Source organism: Tenrec ecaudatus, chromosome 13, assembly GCF_050624435.1.
Source record: "Tenrec ecaudatus isolate mTenEca1 chromosome 13, mTenEca1.hap1, whole genome shotgun sequence".
NCBI lineage: Eukaryota > Metazoa > Chordata > Mammalia > Afrosoricida > Tenrecidae > Tenrec > Tenrec ecaudatus.
Window position 1 is genome coordinate 56,178,624 of NC_134542.1, and position 25,726 is coordinate 56,204,349.

Below are 25,726 nucleotides of genomic sequence, written 5' to 3' on the forward strand. Positions count from 1 at the left end.
ACCTTCTGATCTGTTCCATATGCCCTTGCAGTGGCCACACAGAATTCAAGACAACATTCGCCTTTAAGGGGGCTGATTGGGGGAGTTTGCAAGTTACCAGATTTAGGATCAGTCATTCGTCCACATTCTCAGCCAGCTCTTTGTGGTCCTCAGGCTGTCCGTCTTCCCGGACCAGCAAGTCCATCCATCTCTGCCTCTCGATCACCAAGTTTCGGTGAGGCTCCTCTGGCTCTGTCCCATTGCTCTCCGCCTCTGGTCTGTCTCCGTCACTTCAGAGAGAGATCTGGAACATGCTCTTCCCACGATCTTGGGCTTTCTCCCTGTCTGAGCTGATTCTTATGCCCAGAGGAAAGGCTTTGATGGAGGTGTGGTTTTTGTCTTTCAGCAGGCCACATTGCCAAGGAAAACAAAGGATGGGGACTAAGTCATACCCTCTAGAAGGGTCTAAAGATACATCCCACCTTAATCCTGTAACAGAAAATGCCTTCCAGAATGAGATTATAGCCCCAAGCAGAGTCCAGAATTATTACATCACATAAGGAATTACAGTTCAAATGAACTATATTTCAGGCTTTCTGTTACTGAGAACATAAAGTAGCTACCAAAAATTCAAAGCAGGAAATAATTTGCTCGGGAAAGGATAAATTAAGTGAACCTCTCCAGGGGAGAAACACAAGGCTTTCTACTGCCATCAAGAGTTGTGCTCTCAGAAACGCACAGGGGGAGTTGTACCCTGTCCTCTGGGTTTAATGAGTCAGAATTGACTCAATGGCAGTGAATTGAGATCAAGGCCCTTGTGTTGCTCATCTGCAAACGAAAGGCCTGGGAGGTGCTTCCCTTAAGACTGCAGCCAAGAGAATCCACTCTGCTCAGGAACACACGGCATGGCCCGGAGCTGGCCCTGGCGCAGCAGCCCCGGCTGCGTCTGGCTGCTGGAACTGCTGGCGGTGATCCTCAGTGTCCGCATGGGCATGAGAATGAAATGTAGCCTGCTCCTAGGCCAGCCCTGCCGTCAGTTTCTGGGCACATTTTTGTGACTCATATTTGAAAATAGATGGTCAGGCCTTTCTCATAAACAAACTTAATGAAGACTCTGTGTTGTTGGTAGTCCACACTTAGAGAGCATTGAGTCAGGACTGACTCCATGCTAGACACAGTGCTGAAACTTCACTGAGATGGTCTTCATATCTGGAAGACCTATTCGGCAGATAACTAGCCTTTGTTTCTAAGATGAGAAATCTGAGATCGCAAAGGTAAGTAACAGATGAGGAGAATACATGTCAACCGGGGCAGTGGGCGATATGGCAAAGTAACAGAGAGAGCCCATTGGACAGCCACGATGTAGCCCTGAGTCTTCTGACTTCAAAGCACAAGGCCAGGAAGAGATATTCATTCTGAGTGGAACTGATGTTACTCTCTAGAAACTGGAAGGGCTGTCCGTCGCTGAGAGATGTTGAAGCCATTCTGTTTCTGTGTTCTCTCTCGAACCATGCCCTGGTGGGGTATTTCTGTCTGTGCTCACTTTGTCTGTTTCCAGAACAATTGTGATCCCAAACTTTCTTCCTGTAATCCTCATGATCAGAGGTGTAGCTTGGAGGGAATGCACTGAAAAAAATTAATAATTTTTTTTAATTTTAAAATTTCATGCGACATTGTAATGAATCTGACAAAACGATCTCAGAGAACCAAAGTGGGAGGAAGTTGGCAGGGTCTTTGGCCCGGCAATTATCTGAGCTCCCCCACCTAGTGCAGCCCTTTGTTTTTGTTAGCTGACTTTGGAAGCTGACCTGGGCCCTAGGTTCCACATTGAGGGCAGGCCAGTGTACAGCATCAAAGTCTACAACCAGTAGTTCAGGAGAAGATAGGGCCCAAAGGTTTTTTTCAAATGGTCAAAGACGTGAAGTGAGCAGGATTGAAGTATGGTCTCTCTTTAGGGAGTATATCCTTTCAGGCAGAGGGGCAAAGCAGAGTTTGAGTAACCTGGTGGTTAGGAAGACATTTTGCCCAGAGCACTCACTCTGCTTTATGAGCTGGAACCTGGTTAGTTCCTAGGATGTTCAACCCGAGCACAAGTGGAATTCTGACATGCATGTGCTCAACTGATCACCTTTAGATCAGACCGAAGAATAATGCTCATTGACGTTTTAATGTTCTCAGAGGAGACATTCAAGTAGAAGAACGCTGAAGATATTACTCATAACTTGTCACTGGAAAGGCATTAACACCTGGCTAATGAGTAGAAGGATATTTCAAAACACATACAGAAACTTTTAGCTAAAAAAATCCCAAACAATCTGATCATGAAAAATCTTGATCCTGCAGATCTGCTGAAGTATTTGGCATGTGGACAAATAAAAGTCAGAGGAGAGCAGGGCTGTCAGTGACATGCCAAATGACACGCTGAGGTGCTGCTAATCTCCCCCAGATGCTCAAAAGTCTCTACAGCCAGAGCATTGTCATCCCCAAGTTGAGTCCCACAATCAGCATTGTCATCCCCAAGTTGAGTCCCACAATCAGCATTGTCATCCCCAAGTTGAGTCCCACAATCAGCATTGTCATCCCCAAGTTGAGTCCCACAATCAGCATTGTCATCCCCAAGTTGAGTCCCACAATCAGCATTGTCATCCCCAAGTTGAGTCCCACAATCAGCATTGTCATCCCCAAGTTGAGTCCCACAATCAATCAGCATTGTCATCCCCAAGTTGAGTCCCACAATCAATCAGCATTGTCATCCCCAAGTTGAGTCCCACAATGGTTGCCTGGTTGGTTGTTGCCTCCATTATTGTCTCCTAAAGGAGAACTCAATGAAAAAAAAAGTGATATACTTGACTTAAAGTTTTTGGTTTGATGAATATTTTTTCAAAGTTACCTATGGCCATTAAGAAATGATGAGGGGGCTTTTTGAAGCTCTTGTCTTTTTCTGTACGTTGTCTGAGTTTCTCTCATTCAAATCTGTACTAACGCACGTTCCTTTCCCCAGGGAGATAAAGAAGCTGAATTAGGGCTTCCTTTTTCCCCGCTTTGTGATCGGAAGTCGACGATGGTGGCACAGTCACAAATAGGTAATGCTAAGGACTGGTGGTTGTGGACATGGGCCTGACAGGCACATGGTCAGTGTCCTCACTACGCTGTCGAAAGGGGTAACTTCTGTGAAAACCTCCCTTTAGACTGACCTGATTGAATGCCAAGTGACGAGGTGCTTGAAACATGGTCTCACCAAAAAAGTTCACTAAAATAGCTCTAGGACATGCACTTAGTCTTGGTGCACAGGGTTTTTTGTTGTTTTGTTGCTGGCTATTGTCCGGAATGCCTCCCTTCAATAGAGTACATCTCAATGAAAACATTAATATACCAGTTCTGTTTGCTTAGTATGCTAAATTTCATACTTTTAAAACAACAAAAAAAGATTGTCTGAAGAGGTGTGTGGTGTGGTTCGTGGGTTAAGTCTCGGGCTGCTCACACAAAGGTGGGCAGTTTGAATCCATCGGCTGCTCCATGGGACAAAGTTGAGGGAATCTGCCTCCAGAGAGATGGTCAGCCTAGAAGCCCCAAGAACCAGTTCGCTTCCGCCCCATAGAGAGTCTGAGAGGATCTGCCCTATAGAGTCGAGTCGGCCTCTACACAATGGCAGTGCGTTCATTCAAACAGATGTGCCAACAGAGGAACACTTATCCAATGCTCTTGTGCTCAGCCATTTTAATTCCTATCATCTCTAATTGCAATGTTGCTACAACATCTTCTTGTTAGCCTGCCCCTTCAAAGGTGTATGACAGTGACCTGTAAGGCAGCGTTGTCACTACCCAGTGGCGCCATCCATACACAAAGGACCCTCACAGGACCTGCAGCCATCAACTCTCAGAAGCCTTCTTCCTTTGACATCTCCTCCTTCCCACCCAAGCGCCAAAAGCAGGTTTTCTAGAGAACCCAACACAGGTGCTCTTCATTGGTTAGCAGATGTGAAGATGTCAGTCCAGTTTCAGACCTCACCTGGCGGGCTGGTAGGGATCTCTGTTCGGAGGTTTGCTGCGGCTCGGAGGAGATGCCCCACGTGGCAGCTCACCCAGCCCAGGCATGTAAGCCGCAGTTGGGGCTTGAAATAGCACCCTCCTGGTGGCTAATTAGATTGCCTTGACTTGCAAGCATTAAATATGACCTAAAACTACCACCTCCCCTTTTGTTTTTAATTTAAAATATGGCTTAACATATACTCTGGCTGATCCAGCAACCTGAAACCTGAATTACTGTTATCCTGTGGACGAGAAGCCCCATTGTGCCCTTTCCTGTTCCCCATCACCTCAAAAGCCTCCTTCCAGGGATTTTCCTGTGTTTCTGAGGGAGTCCATGGCTCCCTTTGGCCTTTTGGGCGACAGGCACTTGGTGGTAAGCACCCATCCATGTCTGGTCCCAGGGGAGGTTACGGTGTATGCAGAACTTGGGGACAGGCTGTTTTCTCCCCTTCCCCCTTAACAGTGGCTGGCAAGTGCTTCCTGAAGGACCAATCCCCGTTCTCCCTGTGTGTCATTTCAATCCGGATGAGTACTTTCTATTCAGTCTTGACGGCCCAGAGTGTTGGGATTAATGTTGCTCCCCGAGATGTTACGGTTCCCTTTGCTGATTTGATGGAGCACGCCCACACACTGCAAACTAACACTTTACATGCAGAGAATAATAAGCAGCAATTTGAAACAATCTGAAATATTAACCCATTGGCAGAAAGCTCTGATTAGTACAGGAAGAGGGAAAAATGACAAAGATGAACTCTGTTCTTTGAGAAAAACTTGACTGTCTTTCTTTGGTGCTTAAAGCTGTTCTATTGGTGGTCAACAATGAATGTCCAGAGCAAGGGGAGGCCTTGTAGAAAGTGGAACGATCCCTCACTGGGAGAGAAGGATATAGTCCCTTTCCTTAGATCTAAGTGTGTTGTCAAGAATAGAATGCCCAGATGGCTGGATAGGAAATGACAAAGACATACTTGAAGATTGTTTTGCAACATTTCTAAAGATTGTGTTATTTAATGCATCATCAATCAAGGGGTATGTTGATGCTTGCTCTCCCAGAAGCATTCGTCTCTTCACTGTTACTGGAATTCGCACCATTTGAACTTATTTTCTCTTGCTTTTGTAGGTTTCATTGATTTCATAGTAGAGCCAACGTTTTCTCTCTTGACGGACTCAACGGAGAAAATTGTTATTCCTCTTATAGAGGAAGCCTCAAAAGCTGAAAATTCTTCCTTTAGAGATACCAGGTTTGATATTGTTCTGTCATTATTTTCCCTTCGAGATGTTTAATAACCTTTTCTCTATTTTTTTTATAATTTCTTCAATCTTGGCAGCATATTCTTGGAGAACTATTGAATAGTATTGCCATCTAGTGGCCACATATTACATTGCAGCTACCTCTGAAAATTCCCCACTACCAAATAGAATTCAGTGTGTGGCATGGTGGATTACGAGTTGAGCTGCTAGCAGCAAGGTTATCAGTTCAAACCCACCAGCTGATCCTCGGTAGAAAGATGCAGCTTTCTGCTCCCACACACAGAGAAAAGAATGTATAGAGCCTGGAAACCCATAGAAGTATTTTCACTCTGCCCTAGAGGTCGGTCATGGGGCAAAACAGACTCCAGGAGAGTGTTTTTGACCAACGGTGAGGACAGCACGGGATTGGGCAGTGTCCCATCCTGTAGTACATAGGGTCACTAAGATTCAGAGGTGCCCGAACAGCACCTAACAACCACCACCCAAAACACTAAAGTGTTAAGACGCTGAAGTGGCATTTAGTACTGTGGAAGATACAATTAATATCAATTTAATTGACCCGTTTTGTATTGTGTCCGGGCTATAGTAACAATATATGGAGTTGTAAAAAACTAACAAAAAATCACCAATTCACAACCCACTTGTCCATCAAGTAAGATGCCTGTATCTGAGTCAGCTTCTTAACAATGCAAGTCATCCAACAAACGAATACGATATATAACGGTAGCGCCCAATAGACACAGAGCACACGGTATTTCAGACGAGTGTCTGAATTGCTCCATGTGGTAACGCATCGGGAGCATCGCCGAAAACGCCCACAACGATGCTACATGGTCGCCAGTCTGGTTGTGCAGCGGCGCCACCTGAGACCCCATAAAGAGTGCCGATGAGGAAACGGGATGTGCTAGCTTAGAGAGGCCCTCGGGATGCTGCCTGGGGAGGAACTGGCTTCTGGGGAGTCCCGAGCTGGAGCACTGCCACTTGCGGAGGGCCCAGGGGGACCGTAGCTCAGCATCAGGCCGACGGACTTCTCCGGCGTTGTGCACCAGCCTTGTCCCCGTTCTGTTCTCTTCCGCCGTGTCCGGATCTCCGTGGTTTTCCACTTGGTTTGTTCTGTTGTTGTTGTTAGTACAAGTCCCAAGGAGGGGACGAAAGCTGTGGATCCGAGGAAAGCAGCCCACGTGAAAAGCAGCGTGAACGACGGGCCCTACTCCTCGGACTCCTCCCTGGCCGCCGTGGACCTGAAGCGCTTCAAGCACAACCTGGTGGACATCATCCAGCAGAACAAGGAGCGCTGGAAGGAGCTGGCGGCCCAAGGTAGGCTGTGGGCGGGCGGGCCGGTTCTGCCGCCTCTGCGGTCACAGCAGGTCTAAAGGACAGGTGTCCTTTATGATAAGGAGTGATAAGGAGCGTTTGGCCCTATTGTGAGTCGTCCAGGCCAGGAGAGCCTGGCGCATCTTATAAAAGACTGCAGTTCAGGCCGGGCCCTCTTGGCTGCAGAGGCCTGTGTTGGGGCCACAGGGGATATGCTACCAAGGATGGGACAAGACAAACTGGGACCCACTGCATTGGGCTGCGTTGTCGCATGGTTATTCACCTTTGTCCAGAGATTTGCATTGCACTGAGAACACAGCACTCGGTGCGATAGACTCAGCCGCGGGATCGTTTGTCTTTCAGTGTGCTGTGCTACATACTCGACAGGGGGTTTCACTCAGGATTTGCAGAATCTGCATCTGACCACTAAAAAAAATCCCATAGGAATCTAGTTAGATCTGTTTCTGACGTCTCTGCTGGGTCCCACGCCTCTGTCATTCCATTGTGGCGTGAGAAGAGGAGCGTCCTTAGCTTCCCTGCAGGCAGCGAGCTTCCAATGACCGGCTGCCCCAGCCTCCTGCTCCTGCTCCTCCTCCCCTGCAAGCCCTGCACAGATGGCAGTGTTTCCCATTACCCCAGTACCCGGAGGTGGGGCTGGGGAGTGTCATTATGGCAACTTCCGCCAGGATTCTCCTCCATATATCTGCAAAGCTTACTCCTGCTTGGTCGGCAGGTCTCACCTTTGGAGGTTTAATTGGAAAAGCACAGCACTCCACCACTCATTTAGCTTCATTCTCCTTGGACCTTCGGAAGTATAGGCAATGATCCTTCCCATTTTCCAGATAAGGAAATCCAGGGAGAGAGCAGTTATATGACTTCCACGCATTGAGGAGATCGCCAGCAAAAATTCTGGGGGTGGCTGCTTAGCATTCTGGAAGTGCGCACATGAGAAGTAACAAGGAGGGCACCGAGGCGGGGGAAATTGGTCCACCGGTGAATGCAGTCACTGAGAATGAGTCACGTGGTGCCATATCGTCATTGTTGCCAATAGGAAAGATGCTGAAGTGGGGATGAGGGTACAAGTGCAGTTATTTGAACAGAGCATTCACAGGATTACTCTGGGTACAGAAATGAAGGTAGTCTTTTATTTTGGAGACAAAGATGGAAACGAGAAGGCCAAAGCAAGACCATTGTTCCTCACACAGTAGACGGACAATGAGAAGTTAGAACTTGTAGTAGGGGTGGAAGAAGAGAGAAGTATATAAACGCTGGATAAAAGTGGTGGCCTGAACCGGTGTGTATGAATGGAGCAGGAGTAGGCCGGGGGTGGTGGGGGGATAGATACTAAATTTAAGACATATTCTGAAAGTCGAGCTGATTTGTTTATAGATCAAATCTTGGGTATAAAATATAAAAGGGGGTCCTATTGGTTGTGCTACACATCGAGCTGCAAAACACAAAATCAGCAGTTCGAACTCTGCAGTTGCCATATAGCAGAAAGACCAGGCTGTCTGCTCCCATCAAGATTTAAAGCCTGAGAAACCCAAAGGGACATCTGCCCTGAAGTGTTTCTATGAAGCTACGTGGCAGTGAGTGTGTGTTTTCTTTTATTTTATTGCCTATGTAGATACATTAGGAGCCCTGCCTGGTGCCGTAGTGGGTATACCCAGGGCTGCAAACCACAAGGTCAGCTGTTCTATACCTCCAGCCTCTCCGAGGTATAAAACAGAGGCTTTTATTCCTGTAAAGAGTTATATCTTAGAAATCCCCAAGGCAGTTCTAACCTGTCCTATATGTTGCTAAGAGTCGGCATGATATTCCTCTTGCTGGAGCTATTCCCGGCATAGCAAATCATATGATTTTCTGATTCAAAATGGCCAATCCTAGTCCATTTCAGCTCAATAATACATAGGCTATCAATCTTCATGTTTGACCACTTCTAATTTTCCGAAATCCATACTTTGCACTTTCCAAGTTCTGATCATTGGCAAGAGTTTTGTAGCTGTTTCTCTTTATCTCGAGCCTTGCTTCATCAGCAAAGGAAGATCCTGAAGCCTCCACTCCCACCGCCTTTCCCAGACTCCCATCACCATGGTCAGCTCCTCTCCAAGGAGCCGGCTCCTCTTCAGTCACATCGCAGTGCCCTCGGGCCCATCTGCTGGCAGTATCTCTGAAAACGTGCCGCTTCCTTTGTTTAAGTTTTCGGTACTTTGACAATGCTTTGAAGTTGTGCATAAGTTTTTCAGCAGCTTCTTGCTCTGAAGTGGGGAACTAAGTCCTTCTCGGTTGTCTGTTAGTCTGGAAGCTCCACTAAAGCCTGTGCCCTTGGGGTGATTCTGCTGGCAATGAAATATCAGGGACATGGCTTCCAGCACCACAGCAACACACAAGCCACCACAGTGTGACACACTGACAGACAAGTGGTGGACTCTGGCTACCCTATTCTGCTCATTGTGATTGGATCATATCTGCCCACCTTGAAGGAAGTCTAATCAATACACGTACCAAATATATTATATTTTATCTATATCAAATATTTTTAACTATATCATGTATGCATAGATCAAATACAATTATCATTCTACTTTATGCACCAAGCACAAAAGCTAGTGATGAAGAAATTGAAGAATTCTACAAAGACTTCAGTCAGAAATGGATCAACATGCAGTCAGGATGCATTCGTAGTTTTTGGTGATTGGAATGCAAAAGTTGAAGACAAGGGGGAAAGAACAGTAGCTGGGAAAAAATGGACTTGGTGATAGACATGAAACTGGAGACTGCATGATAGACTCACAAACCCAATGAGTTGTTCATAGCAAATACCTTTTGTCAACAACACGAAAAGCAGCTCTATATGTGTACTTCCCCAGAGTCAATATTCCAGATAATCAAATTGACTACATCTGTGGGAGGACACATGGAGAAGCTCAATATCAGCAGCCAAAACCAGACCAGGGGCCAATTAGGGAACAGATCATCAATTGCTCATATGCAAGTTCAGGATGAAGCTGAAGAAAATTAAAGTAAGTCCACCAGAGCCAAAATATGACCTTGGGTCTATCCCACCCAAACTTCAAGGACAGGCATTGAACAGTAATAACAGAAGACCTGATGAGCTGTGGGAGGGCATCAAGATCATCATTCATGGAGAAAGCAAAGGTCATTAAAAAGACGGGAAAGTTGGGGGGAGGAAGCATCCAGGATCTGGGGCTCCCCCAACTACCATGATCTGAATTCTACCTTGCAGGGCTGGATAGGGCAGAGGTTGTACACTGGTACTTATGAGGGCTGGAGGCACAGGGAATCCAGGGTGGATGATACCTTCAGGACCAAGGGTGTGAGGGGCGATGCTGAGAGAGTGGAGGGTGAGTAGGTTGGAAAGGGGGAACTGATTACAAGGATCCACATGTGACCTCCTCCCTGGGAGAGGGACGGCAGAGAAAGGGGGCGGGGAGACTCCAGATAGGGCAAGATATGACAAAATAACAATGTATAAATTACCAAAGGCTCATGAGGGAGGGGGGAGCGGGGAGGGAGGGGAAAAAAAGAGGACCTGATGCAAAGGGCTTAAGTGGAGAGCAAATGCTTTGAGAATTATTGGGGCAGGGAATGTATGGATGTGCTTTATACAATTGATGTATGTATATGTATGGATTGTGATAAGAGTTGTATAAGTCCCTAATAAAATGTAAAAAAAGAAAAGAGGAGAAAAAAAGAAAATGATTAGGGCAAAGAATGTACAGATGTGCTTTATACAATTGATATATATATATATATGTATGGACTGTGATAAGAGTTGTATGAGCCCCTAATAAATTGTTTTTAAAAAAAAGACGGGAAAGAAAGAAAAAAGTCTAAGTGAATGTCAGAAGAGACTCTGAAACTTACTATTAACAGTACAGTCGTTAAAGAAAATGGAAGAAAGAATGAAGTCAGGGAGCTGAGTAGAAAATTTCAAAAGGCAGCTCTGGAGGACCAAGCCGAATATTATAATGAAATGTGAAAGTAAACAAGTGGAATTAGAAAATCAAAAGGGAAGAGCACGCTCAACATATGTGAAACTAAAAGAACTCAAGAAAAAATACAAGCCTCAAACTGCAATTCTGAAATATTCTAGAGGCAAAATATAGAATGATGGAGGCAGCGCCAAGAGGAGCTGGACTCCCCAGACTCACGGCACCAACAGGATTAGCTGACACGTCACCATCTCGGGAGGCAACACGCCACCAAGAACCAGTGGTGCTGAAGGAAGAAGTTCAAGTTGCACTGGATGCATAGCCCAAAACAAGGCTCCAGGATTTGACGGAACACCATTGAAATGTGTCCAGAAGCTGAAGAAGCACTGGGAGAACTCACTTGCCCAAGCCAGGGAATTTGAAAGACAACCAGCTGCCCCACTGACCAGACGAGATCCATATTTGTGCCCATTCAAAGGAATGTGACCCCAAAGAATGCTTGGATTATACAATGATATCATTGTATAACCGCTGCGAGTAAAATTTTGCCTAAGACAATTCGACAACAGTTGCATCAGTAAATTGAAAGAGAATTGCCAGAAGCTCCCCCAGATTCAGAAGAGGACATAGAACAAGAATGTGTTAGGCTGACTAGGGAAACAAATCCAGGGACACTCATATATGTATAAGAGCGAGCTTTCTATCAAAGAGCAACTGTATATTAAGAAAACATCCAAGCCCAGCCTAGATCAAGTCCATAAATCCTGTGTTAGCCCATATGTCTGATACTAGTTTACAAATTCCTCTTCAGACTCATACAGCGCAGGCAATGATATTAAATGCAGGGGTTTCACAGGCTGGTGGGTGGAAAGTCCTGTGGATCCAAGGGCAGTGGACGCATCTCAGGAGCTCTGATTGCCATCAGCGTGGTTCCATGTATCTTGTCAACAGGGCTGTGTAGCAGCGAGGAAAAGAGTTCCCAGAATCCTCATGAGAAGGCCATGCCAACAAGGAGGGATCAACAGGCTGTGACCTGATTGACAGACTGAACTGCACCCCTTCATTCTTTGATCAAGTTAACATAAACTTGTGTAACTACCACAGATATAATTGCTGATGTTAGCTGGATCTTGACTCAAAGCAGAGAATACTAGAAAGATGTTTTATTTGTGTTTCATTGACTGTTCAAAGGCATTCCATTGTGTGGATCCTAATAAATTGAATTGTCTTGAGGAGACTGGGAATTCCAGAGCACTCCATTATGTTCATGGGGAACTTGTACATGGATCAAGAGGCAGCTGTGGGAACAGAACATGGGAATACTGCATGGTTTAAAATCAAGGAAGGTGCAGGACAGGGTAGTGTTCTCTCATCGTACTTGTTCAATCTGTATACTGAGCAAATCATCAGACAAAGTGGATTATTTGAAGTGCAGCATCAGTATTGGAGGAAGGCGTATTAGCAACGTGAGATAGGCAAACGACACAATCTTGCTTGCTGCAAGTGAGGAGGAATTAAAGTACTTGCTGATGAAGATCAAGGACTGTAGCCTAAGGAGGGCGAAAATCCTCACAACTGAACCAAAAGCTAACATCATGACAAATGAAGGAAAGGGCAGAAGTTGTCAAGGATTGTGTCTTGCTTGGATCCACAATCCATGCTCATGGAAGCAGCAGTCAATGGATCAGAAGATGTGCAGCGTATTTAAAGATGCTGCACACATGCTCACCTCTTTAGAGTATTCTAGAGCAAGGATGTCACGTTGAGGACTAAGGTGGACCTGACCCAAGCCATGGTCTTCTCCCCTGCCTCATGTGCATGTGGAAGTTGGACATTGAATAAGAGACTGAAGGAGGACAGGTGCAGAACAATATTGAACGTACCATGGACTGCTAAAAGGGCAAGCCAGTCTGCATTGCCAGAAGTAAGGCCAGACTGCTCCTTAGAGGCAAAGATGTCAATTTTGTCTTAAATACTTTGGACATATTGTCAGGAGAGACCAATCCCTGTGGAAGAATATCATGATTGGCAGGCGCAGCAAAAAAAGAGGAAGGCCCTTGATGAGATGGACTGACACCGCGGCTGCATCAATGTGCTCAGGCATGGGGACAATTGTGAGGATGGCGCAGGGCCATGCAGTGTTTCCTTCTGTTGTGCATAGGGTCTCTATACGTCTTTTAGTCACCTTGATGGCATCTAACAACAAGAGATGTATACAGTAAAGCCTACAAACTTGAGAGACAGTGAGTTAAGAGTTGGACTGCTTACCACAGGGTTCAAACAAGGTCAGTGGTTCAAACACACCCGTTTCTTCTGAGGAGAAATATGAGGCTGTGTGCTGGCATAAAGGTTTACAATCTAGAAACCCTGATATAGGTTCCCTATGGTTCTAAATCACCTTGACATCAGTAAGATGATTTGTCAGATACTTGTCAGAGAAAGAAAATTCAAAATTTCCTCAATTATAATAGAAAAGTAGTAAGACTGCATCCTACCAAAGGTGGAAAAGCTTTTGAGTCTAAGACATAAGATGCTCTGGCTCTGACAGATTTCACTGCTTGGATCTTTCACAGCGGCTTGACGCGTGTCAGAATGCGTACACGCGCTCAATGCAAGCAGCGGTGAAAGTGGGGCCATAAACTGCTGTGTTGATGTCATAGAACAACACAAACGACTAAGAGTCTTCCACGGGGAGCAATGGCACAATATGGAGAAGGTGCTAAATGTAGGAAGAAAAAATCCACAAGAAATGTGCAAGCCTGAAAAAAGGGCACACGCACGCACGCACACACAAATATGAAACACTGCCATCGAGTCGATTCTGACTCTTAGTTACTCTTCAGGCATCCTGGTAGCATAGTGGGCTAAGTGATGGGCTTCTAACCACACGGTCAGCAGTTTGAAACCAATAGCCATTCCAGGAGGAAAATGAGACTTTCTACTCCTGTACTGAGTTAAAGATTCAGACGCCCACAGGGACCGTTCTACTCTGTCCTACAGGGTCACTATGAGTCAGAATTGACTCCGCGGCAGCAAATGGTGAAACAATGTTTTGGAACAGTCATGTGACAGAACAGAAGAGTGGCATTCAGATGACCCAGGGGGAAAGATGGAGCTTTTATTGATTAATAGTTAATATTTCATTTCTTAGATTGGATGGTAGACACACAGACATTAATTTTATAATTATTTTTCCATGGATATGGGCATTATATACAGGCTTCCAAATAATTTGTATGTCTGGAATTTTTTATAATTAAATTTCATAACTACATAGAAGAAAATGTAATCTGCTACAAAAATGTTTCTTTGTCACCAATTTTAAAGTCAGTCTGTCTCAGATATTATGATTGTGATTCTTAATTGTCATCACTCCCAGTATTAAAGTATCCTAAAAAGAAATGATCTTTATTAGAACTACATTGGGAATAAGGCATATGATGTTTAGAGCTTTGGGAAATCAATTCAGCCTCCGGGCTTTGAACAGAACCGCAGGTGTGTGGTCACAATCATATTGGCTGAGTAACTGTATTTCATAGGAATTGAGAACGCACCCCAGTAATCCTAGATCCGTGAGAAGACTCTTGGCCGCAGGCTACAAAACTCCCGTGCCAGCAGCTGGATCAGACCTCGTGAGAGGAGAGGGTCTTCCTTCAAAGATCCATCTGGTAAAGATCTGGAAACAGGTCTTTTTGGAACTTTGAGGGGGGGCGGAAACGTAAACTTCCCTCCACCCCAAGCTGTTTGCGTTTTTTTTTTTTGTTTGTTTAGAGTGGGAGAAAGTTTAATCAGCCCTCTGACAGTCAAGTCTTTGTTCAGTCTAAACGCTTCCCTTCTAGGGAGGCAGACGAGGGGGAAAGATGCAGAGTGGCCCTCCTCATCTCTTGTCTATTACAAAACCTCAGACAAGACACAGCCTTTTTAACTTCAGCAATGTGATGACGAGGGTAATATTCTTGTTCTCCTGTTCTGATGTTGCTCTCTTATTTTCATAGCTCAGCCTGCTGACGGGATAAATATGGTGAAGGCATAAAGTTTTGAGACACACCTTTACTGATTTTAAACGACACAGCATCCTCTAGTTCTGATCAAATCGCTGTCCTTGGTCAATGTACAGGTTCTACATGAGCACAATTAAATGTTCTAGAGTTCCTATTCTTTACAATGTTTTCTATCTATCTATATCTATCTATATCTATCTATCTATCTATCTATCTATCTATCTATCTATCTATCTATCTATCATCAATCATGATCCACAGCGACTACTAGAGAAAAGCTAATGACGTTCATGGAAACCTCACATCCTGAGCATCAGTCTGGAATGGAGCTCAATACATGTCTTACTGCACGGGCTTATTTTCCTTGACTCCTGCCCAGGCAGTCACTTCTGCCTTCTAGTGACCTTGTCAGGCCATGAATTTACTGTCCCTTAAGTTTCCTGTCTAATTGTTCCAACAGGGATTATCCATTCGATCCAATATAGATACTTCTTAAAGGAACATAATGCTCAAGGCAGACATTTTTATTAGTTAGTCTCAACTGTTTTTTGGTCTAACTTCATTTTTCACCTCAAAGATGAGGACTCCCTGGTAACCGAGAATAACATTTCAAATTGCACCTTACCATTCCCCTTTGCCCCCCTTCTTACCCTACTCTGCTTTCTCCTCGCACTTGTAGGCTATAAGCAATGGGTTTATGATGCAAGGATGCATGCTTTTTATTGCATGTGTCCCAACCCCTCAACCTGAAATAAGGTTCCTGAGAATAAAGATGTTTGTTTGGATCACTGATCTAGCCAAGCTTCAAGAAGAGCTATTAGCACAAAATAAGAGCTCACACAATTGTTCTACATCCAAAGAAAGAGGGAAGGGGGAAAAGGAGCAGGAAGAAAAAACTAAGAAAGAAAGGAGAGGGGTGTGAGGGTGGGGAGGAAGACCAAGAAACACGACACTGCCGTTCCCTGCAAAGTCTCACTGTAGCCTTCCTTCTCTGCTCACTTCTTTCCCTCTTCTTCCCACGAATCTATTACTACCCTGAATTTCATGAGGATGCTTTTTACTATGGCTCTTCTAGTTGTAACTTTAAATAATGAAGCAATACGTGGTTTAGTTGTACATATTCTTAAAGCGTGGTATAAATTAAATCATGCTCTCTATATTCTTCTGTGAATTGCTTTTAGCGGAACACCATGTGGTTGATGTTATATCCATGTTGACACAAATAGCTATTGTTCTTTTAAATAAAATATCACCTAGTAATAGCTGAGTCCATAGGTCAGATACACAAATAATGTGAGTTTCATTATGTTTCTGTGACCCAACACTTTTTCCCTGAAGTCACAATTTTGCCTGTTTTGAAGAAAACACAAGCTTGCCATTCAAATGTTGTAAGTGGATCAGGTTAAGGATCGGGCGCAGTTGGCTGACCTGTCTCTTTTTCTTCTTTTGGTGGCATCAAAATCTCAGGGGACTAACATGACATGAATTTGGTCTAAGCATCTGGTCCTCCCTTAACCTCTGCCCTGCTGGGATCTCTGAGATATGCATGCTTCCATCTGCTTCTGACTGTTAGCGCCTCAGTCACTGGCACCTGACCTCTTGTTTCTATAGTAACAAGCACCCAAACCCTGCTCTCCCCATGGGGCTTAGTCTCTTTCTCTGCCCTTTTCTCATAATACAGAGAAGAGGCTCCTCATTTACATCACAAGGAGCAGTCAACCCCACCCTGAACTGGACAGAAAACTGTAGGTCTCTCTCAGGTTCTTCCTTGCTTTGATATTTCACAATGCTGCTTCTACTCCATCCTTTAAGGAGGCCTCATGGTGCAGTGGCTAAGCATTCAACAACTAACGGAAAGGCTGGCAATTTGACCCACTCTGAGAGAAGATGTGCAGTCTGCTTCTGTAAAGATGCCAGCCTTGGAAACCCGATGAAGCACTTCTCCTTGGTTCCCAGAGGGTTGCTGTGAGTTGATACCTACTCCACAGCCGTGGGTGTGGGCTCTTCCTCAGAGACATGCTCAGAGTGAGGTCTCTTCTGTCCTTGAATCCCTAAATTTGCCTTGGGACGTTTTCATACTGTCTCCCTCTTGGAAATATAATGAAGGCAGAGTCCCACAGAACTATGATCATCCAATTTTTCTGTATCTTCCAACTTTTCCGACTCATTTTCTTTTTCATTCCATAAAATAAAAACTTGTAAAAAGTTGCCTTTGGGCCAATTCCCACTTACGTTTGTCAGAGTCTAACTGCTCCATGGGCGTTTCAAGGCTGAATTTTTACAAGTAGACTTCCTGCCTTTCTCCCAAGAGAGTCTTAGCTGACAACCAAAAGGCAGTGTTCACCAGAGGCCCCTCAGAAGAAAGGCATGGCGATCCACTTCGGAAAACTGGGATCGCAAAAATCCCAGGGGAAAGCATTCAAACCAGGACACCCATGCGCTTTCCAGGAATCAGGATTTTCATGGAAGCCACTGTTTTGTTTATTTTCTTCCATCTGGGCACGTCGCCCCGGAGCGGTAGGGAATTGAGCCTGTCGCTGCTCCAGTGGGTGCGCCCTGTTGCTCACTCCGTGCTTCAGCAAGCAAACCTTGGCTCTGCGTGCGCGGGATAAAGCGACTTTCAGTGTGATCTGGAAGTAGGAGAAGGAAAGGATAGGTTGATAAAGTATTTATCCAAGGATCATTGTCTCCTACATTGATGGTGGCCCTAGGTTTAAAGAATTTATATTTCTCTTTCAGGGTACCATGGTATAAAATATTGTGTTGACTTGCCAGAATGGGCTAACATAAGCAGTCCAGTGAATAGTAGTTCACAATTCTATCAAATCAATAAGCCTTGCTGGTTGTTTTAGGAGAGAAATTAAAAATTAAGTGTAATTGTTAAATGGACTCTTTATTTAAAACAATCTTATCCAATTAATGTGTCCGTTATTTTATACCACTTAGCAAGGGAAAAAGATTTGAGGCTCATATTTCTGTTTCATTCAAAAGTCATAAAACCAATGAACTGGATCATGTTATAGAAATTGAATATAAAAATTTAAATCCTTTGAGGTTTACCAGTCTTGCTAATCATGCTATAAGAGTGTATCTGCTTCAGAGGGAAACTCAGCAGGGATGGGGGAGACATGTTTGATGCTAGAAATATCTGTATTAGAAAAAAAAGCTTAAACTTCTCTCTATGGTACGGTTTAGGGCAATCTTGAGGCTTGTTATAATTTCAGTTTAATTTCCCTAAAAGCCAATTGTAATATTTCAGCACTGTGTAACAGGGCAAAAGTGATGGGCTTCCAGTCACAGATTCTCATCATTTAACTTAAGGGACTTTGGAAACAAATTTTTTTAAAGCTAGAGCCTCACGTTCTTCTCCACTGACTTCTGCAGTTTCTCTGAGCAGCTTTAGACCCTGCCCATTCTCCCCGTTAGCTCCAGAGTGTGGAAAAGTTGCCATGAGAACAATAAAGAGGAACCCACTTGGCATTCTAATGTTTTTACTCAATGAATTACATATATTTATTTGACAAAGTACATGCTAGGATCATACTCACCGTACTCTTAGAAGTGTCAATATATTGAACAACTTATTTATTCCACTGTCTGAAAGTCTGCAAACCCATTCAGCTAGTAATTTATTTCTCGTTAGGATTAAATTTGTATCAATTATATGTGTTAATGTGGCTTATATAGAAGCGTAATATTTTGTCACAATGCAATAATGAAATTCTATTCTAACTTTTATCCACTTGTGTTTTTTTAATTCTCTGGGGAAAACTTGCCTCCATGCCCAGAGAATCCTCTGGAAGTAAGACTGACATACTCTGCGCTCCAGCCCTAAATTCTGACCCGACCCATCGGGCATGTATTTGGAAGGGTTATCTAGAGAAACAAACCAGTGATAGTCATATTTGTCTACGAATAACTGTATGTAAAGATGTAAGTTGATTAAGTGGCCGTCCCAGCCCAATCCAAATCAAGCACATAGATGCGATGCTAGCTGAACCCTCTTCAGACTCATGCAGGCAGCTACTGGCCCTGATGCCAAAAGGCAAAGCAGGCGGCAGGGAAATCGCAGGTCGGTAGGTGTGCGGTTGTGTGGACCCAAGTTGAGTGGGAATTCACTGGAAGATTTTGTTTTAATATGGCTTATCACCGGTTCACAGAGCTAAGCCAAAGCAAAGTATTTTCTTGCATTTAAATCAGTGAAGTAAGACACGGAAGAGAAAGAAAATTAGAAATTATCAGCTCCTGGTCAAGACAAGCTAGACACAGTCACAGTACTGGCCTGGTCCATCCTGGGAGGCTGGGCTAGATTAAAAACACAGGACATTGAAAGGCATACAGTGAGAATCCCTGTTGGACATGTCACACTCAGTGTGGTGTACACGTAAAATCCCCAGTGCCTGACAACAAGCTGAGATCCACCAAGAAAGTCATTCCAGAAATATGTATCAAGGTCTCCTTATACAAAATAAAGGGCTGTTTATTTATTTCTTCAATAGCTGAAAGTAGGGAGTTCTAGTGGCACTGGCTCAGAACCAGGTAGGTACTGAATTGGATGAAAATCGATTCCACTATCAAGTCCCCTCCAACCTCTAGTGACCGTGAAGCCAGGGTAGACCTGCCCGCGTGAGTTTTGAAACTACTCCTCTTTAAGGAAGCAGAACGCTTCATCTTCCTGCGGTGTAGCAGCTGGTGTTCTCAAACTGCTGACCTTGTGTTCCACAGCCCAACTCATAACCTTCTGCCAAAGGAAACCTGAGTTTGGCTGTGAATCCATCGAGTGAACTACATTATTCACTAGTTTGTTGTTGTTGTTGTTAGCTAAAAGACCTGGAAGCGTCAACAGATAAAGGTAACTAGAAAAATTAACTGAGGAGTCTGTTTCCCCCAAACCTTCTTCTTACTCGATGTCATTTCTTCTAACACCTGAAATGTAGTCATTTTCTCTAATTTTACTTCCCATTTTCATTTATGCCTCAAGGCTTCGTAGGTGGCCCTGAAGTCCCTGGGGTAAGAAACAAAGAGCAGTTGGGAGCTAGAGAAGGGAGTGGCGGGGTAAGCAAGCAGTGGGGCGACGTTTCACTGTTGAACATAGGTGGTGTAGCCAGAATCATTGTCTGGTATTATTTTAAATTTAGCTGGACTTTCTATAAAAGCTTTAGCTCCTCTGCATTCTAAGGCATGATATCTATTTTCTACTTTGTGCATATATAATCTACCTCTGTATTCAGTCAGAAATTCATCATAGGAATTATGAATAAGTTACAAGGAATTAGGACTAAGGATGGCAAGATTTCATTTCACGTTGAGCTTGTTTCTAGAGAGACTAGACGTTGGTCCTCAATGAGATGGGTTCACATGGTGGCAGCAGCCATGGGCTCAACCTTTCCAGTGGTTCTGGCGATGGTGCCAGACTGGGTGGCACTTTGTCCTCTCGGACACAGGGTCACTATGAATCGTAATGACCAATGACACACAGCAACGACAGATGTGTTATTTTTAAACATTGTTATTCTTTATTTGAAAGAGTATTGAATATGTAGTAATATAGTAGGCAAGCAGTTTATTTAAAACCCTGTATTGTGAGCAGAGCTCATTGAATTTTGCTTTAGGAAATAAAAGGCACACAAAAATCTATAGGTCTTAAAACATTGCCTAAATAAAAGTAAACACGTAAAGCTAGACTTATTTCCATGAGAAAAAAAGGAAATGAATAAAATTTATATGAAAATATTCCAAGAAGCTTTGGAATATCGAATCAATCTTCAATCACATGAATGATTAAGTTTACATTTTGATTGCTGCTATATTTTAACTGATTGGTATAGTTCATTAATTAAATTCTGTTAGTTGAATCCTACATTTGAAATACATCAAAGTGCAATATTGCATGTTATGTATGGTAAGTGATTGTTGTATTTCTGGTGTGATTGGTGCCAAACCATACGCAGATTCATATTTTACTGAGTACAGGCCAAGCGCCAGGCAACAAGCTGAGTTCTGTAGTCATTACCTTATTTATTCAACCAAAAGGCCTATAATTTGGGCAAGAATTATCACCATTTACTAATGTATAAGCTGAGGTTTAGGGAAGCCAATAAGTCACTCAAGATCATAAGTTTATACACATATTACAGCAAGTCTAACACTGTCATTCCTTTACGCAGTTTCACAGAATACACAGAGACTAGCTTAGCAACCTGGCAGGAGTACATCCAAGGACGAGGAAACAATTTCTGGTGAAATCCCAAAGACTAGTACATCATGAAATTTACTTCTGTCTACTTTTAGCACCATCTATTCAGTAAGCTTTCAAATGGGATTTTTAACCAAAGGAAAATGTTTCTTTTAGAACAGTATTTTAAATAATTTTCAAATTATGCATTTGGAAGTGAAATTTTGTATTACTTCTTCTTTCACCTCTTGGTCACTTATACAAATATTTATTATAGCAGTGTATAAGAAAAAGAGTTAGTCTGATCAAGTTTAAGCTCAGAGAACCTAAATAATTTGTCATGTTTACAAAATTTATCTTTGCAAGAACTGAGATTTATATAGTATGTCTGAATTCATAATATGAATTCTGGATAGTCTCTAGGCTACATTCTAGGAGTTAATTGTTACAGGTTGATTTAGTACGATTTTCTAAACTTTCTTTCTGAACAGAAGTCTTGCCCAAATTGTTTATTGATTAAAAAAAACTATGAACACAAGGAAAGAGGAACTCAGAACAGCAGTAAAACTTTGGGACATTTTAAGGGATACTTGCCGTACGTGGGCATGAGTCCTCGTGCGTGTGCAAGGAAACCCAAAAAGTATCGCTCGTGATGTTCCAGTTGATACATGCCTGGGCTTATTCCAAACAGAATCTGTTTACACGTGTTTCTACAGTCAGTGGGTAGCTGCAGATGAATCCTGTCAATAATATATTTGTTTTGCTCTTTAAGAAAACCAAACAGTCTAAACAGTGGCATCTGAGGAGATCTGCTCGGCCAGTTAAACCTGGGAACAGAGGTCAACTCAGCTCGTGTTGAGTTTTGTTTTTTGTTTTTTAATTTGAAAGAGAGTAGTCTTGGGAGATTTTCTATGAGAACACAGGACAATCATGGAGTTTATTTTTTTTAATCATTTTATTGGGGTTCATACTACTCTTATCACAATCCATACATACATCAGTTGAGTAAAGCACCCTTACACATTCGTTGCCCTCATCATTCTCAAAATTTGCCTTCCGCTTGGGTTCCTGGAATCAGCTCATTTTCTTTTCTTTCCCTCCCCAGAACCCTTAATAATTTATAAATTATTATTTTATATTATCTTACACTGCCCGGCATCTCCCTTTACCCACTTTCCTGTTGCCCATCCCCCAGAGAAGAGGTTACATGTAGATCCCCGAGATCAGTTCCCCCTTTCTACCCCCCTTCCCTCCAAGTATTGCCACTCTCACTGTTGGTCCTGAGGGGTTCATCTGTCCTAGATTCCCTGTGTTTCCAGATCCCAACTGTACCTCTGTGCATCATCTGGTCTAACCAGGTTTGCAAGGTAGAATTGGGATCATGATAGTTGGGGGGGAGGAAGCATTTAAGAACTAGAGGAAGGTTTTGAGTTTCATTGTTGCTACACTGAAGTCTGAGTGACTCATCTCCTCCCCACTACCCCTCTGCAAGGGATGTCGAGTTGTCTACAGATGGGCATTGGGTCCTCGTCATGCACTCCCCTCATTCACGATGCTATGATAATCCCCCCCCCCTGCCTTTGTTGCTTGAAACCTGGTCCCTTCAGCCCCTCATGATCACACATGTTGGTGTGATGCTTCCATGTGGGCTTTGTTGCTTCTGGGCTAGATAGCTGCTTGTTTACTTTCAAGCCTTTAAGTCCCCAGACGTATATTTATGATTATGGGGGAAATATACCTATGTGCATATATTTATATGTTCAGTAGTAGGGTAGCAGGTGGACATTGGGCCTCCTCATGTGCGCTCCCTCAAGACAATAGCACCTTGCTCAGCTAAACGGTCATTCCATGATACCCACCTTCCCGACATGATCGCTGAAGACAGACGTGTGCATAAGCAAATACGGTGAAGAAAGTTGATGGTGCCTGGCTATCAAAAAGATAGAGCATCTTAAAGGCTTGAAGGCAAAAAAGCAGCCATCTAGCTCGGAAGCAACAAAGCCTCCAAAGAAGAAGTATACCAGCCTAAGTGAACACGATGTTTTGAAGAGATCAGGTAACAGACACCAAAGGAAAAAAAACCATCATTGTGTGATCACCTTCCCCACATAGACGCTGAAGACTAATGTGTGCATAAGTAAGTGTGGTGAAGAAGGTTGATGGTGCCCGGCTATTGAATCATGGAGTTTATTGAAAGCTTCATTGATTGAGTTTGTTTTGTTGTTGTTTCGTTTAGTGTTTTCCCATCAAGATGATGCATCTGCTCATTCATTAAGGCTACAAGAGTTGTGTTGGGAAACTTTATCCTGTCCTCGCTGTAGCCTTGATCTTGATCTTTTAGACTTTTTTTAGCTCCTAAAACTCAAAGAACTTTGCATGGAACACTATTTGAGTACTTTCAGAGTGCCCGAACTGCTGTCATGCTGTGGTATAGAAATTAAAGAGCATAGAATTCTTTGGAAAGGGCTACACAGTGGAAACACTGTCTTCCGAAGGGTGTATATTAGAAAGAGGATATGTTGATTAATGATAGCTTCACATTTTGATAATTTTGCTTGACAAAGGTTTCTATGATTCTGTACCAATATTTCTTAATTTACTCTTCTATTTATATGGACAAAAAATACAAAGGAAATCAAGGAGGGTGTGATGCATCCCTTTCATGATTGTTGATTTAAGTATTGATCATGAAGACCTCAAAGACATGACTGTGTTAGATAAGACTATGGCTTGATGGGCACACATACAAAAGTTTTACATAATTTGCTTTATGCTTTTTTAAAGAGATTAAGAAATGATAGAGTGCCATTTCACCTGAAAATCATGTCATAGCTGGAACTATGACATAAATGCGCTCCAGTCAATTCTGACTCAATAGTATTAAAATAAGATCATAAAAGCATGTTTTATTCATTTATTTAAATAAATCTCAGATAATAACCTCTACATAATTTTATACCCAAATGCTCATATATGAAGGGCCTCAAAAAGTTTACCTATTAATCCATGCTTCCACAACTTTTGGAAGTGCCTTGATACTATTTTTTATTAAAGTGCATCTATTTCCTTCAAGATAACCTTTCCTTAGATTCTGAGAGTGTCTATGCCAGCAGAAATCAAGGAAAACATTATGTGCCTTCTGTATGTGAAGAGGCACTGCCCTCACATTTTTTTGCCTTGAATTACTTTTTATTAATATATCATTTTACCGGGGCTCTTACCTATGTTATCACAATTCATACATCCATTATACCAAGCAGATATGTACAAATGTTCCCATCAACAATTTTAAAACATTATCTTTCTTTGAATGTTTTTTAACCAGCAATCCAAGTAGAAAAGAAAATAAGAATTGAATTAAAAGATTCATCATCCCAAATTCATCATTAATGAAAATAAAAAACAAAATATTTCAGTCGGGGAAACAAGATCTATGTATAATTAAAAGGGAAAGTCCATTGTATTTATCTTTCTAATCTTAGCACCATACTTTCTCAAACATGATTATAGATGTGAATTATAAATACTAATTACTGTTTATTTTTCACAACATCCTTATGACAGTTCCTCTAAATAATAAATGCCTTTTTCAGATATAGAAAACAGTCTATAAATGCCTCATTTTTCCTGTTCAATAAAGCACCATTTTTGAAATAAATCCTTGTGTGAAGTGGAAGATAAGTTACCCAGTGGACTTGGCGATTTCAATCTATTTGCTGGAAATTTGCCAGGCCCAGTGAGAATGGGATCTCCTTGTTGCAGAAGGTCGGTTTGGCTTCATGTATCACATAAATCGTCGGTCCATATTCTAGGAGTAGATACATCTGGTGGCAACATCAACATCTTTCTGCTTTCAAATACCTTTTGAAATGTTAGGGTGTATCATTTCTCTTTGAATGACAATACACTTTCTTTGAGTGGTTAGTCAGTAATTTTTTATGTTATTTCTACAATAAAGCCCTTGTTATTTCTACAATAAATCTCTTGTGGGTGGCCCCTTTAAAAAAACATTTTAAAGTTAGTGTGATTTTCATGAACTTACTTTGTCTTTTATATCAGTTCTACCATTTGTCCCTCCAGGAAACATTTAATGTTTCTCTGAGATTAAAAAATAATACACAAAAAATTTAAGGGATATATTTGAAATTTTTATGTTATAGTGAAAATAAACAGCCATTGCAAGAATGCTCTATGATACCATTTTTGATACGTTTAGAATGACCTATTTACTACAAGAATTGGTTTGAGTTTAGCTATGTTCTCTTTTTTGAATTAAGATCTGATTTATTATATTTATTTGGTGAAAAATATACAGGAGAGACAAACATCTACCAAGTCAACCCCTCTCTGGGTACAACTCATGACAGAGGCTACATCCTCATGCTGTGCCATCTCAGTTGCTAGATTTTTTCCCTTCCCAATTAGTTAACCATCACTAATTTTAACTCACTGTCCCCTACACATGTCACCTAAGTTTTCAAGTTGCCGTTGTCAATTTGATCACATAGATGATTCTTTAATGGAGCATAATAATTGAGGCAAACCTTTCTCACTAATTGAGCTGAATTATTGCTTGGTTAAAGATGGCTGGATGGGGATGGTTGGTTTAAGATGTAGAGATTTCTTCAGGGCTGTAGGTTTGGGGTGGAGGGAGTGTTCATCCAGCTTTATTCATGTCAGAAGCCTAGATTCCATAAGAATTTGATTGTTTTCCACATTTTTTCATCTTTCTGGCCAGAATTGTTTTCCCGTACAATCTTTGTTCACAACATTCATTAATGGAAATAGGAAACATTCACACACCCCCACCCAATAGCTTTAATGCGATATAATTCACATATCATACACTTCCATAGTTCTGTTGTACTTGAAAGAATTGTATGCACATCGCTGCAACCAATTCTAGTGTAACCTCCCCTCCCACATTTATTATTTGCTCCCCAGGTCCCCTCAAACCCCACCCCTGAAGCCCAGATAAGGTATTGCATCACATACTGCCTCTACGCATTCATCGCCAAACTCAGA

At 42.7% G+C, this 25,726-nt stretch overlaps 1 protein-coding gene across 1 annotated transcript in view; it reads left to right on the forward strand.

The window, feature by feature from the left end:
• PDE1A (phosphodiesterase 1A) overlaps nucleotides 1-25,726 on the forward strand; it is a 289,743-nt gene that overhangs the window by 244,866 nt on the left and 19,151 nt on the right. The window contains exons 11-13 of the mRNA XM_075529458.1: nucleotides 2,981-3,062; nucleotides 5,125-5,245; nucleotides 6,385-6,572. Of these exons, the coding sequence (XP_075385573.1) occupies nucleotides 2,981-3,062; nucleotides 5,125-5,245; nucleotides 6,385-6,572 (391 nt within the window). The remainder of the gene's footprint in view (nucleotides 1-2,980; nucleotides 3,063-5,124; nucleotides 5,246-6,384; nucleotides 6,573-25,726) is intronic.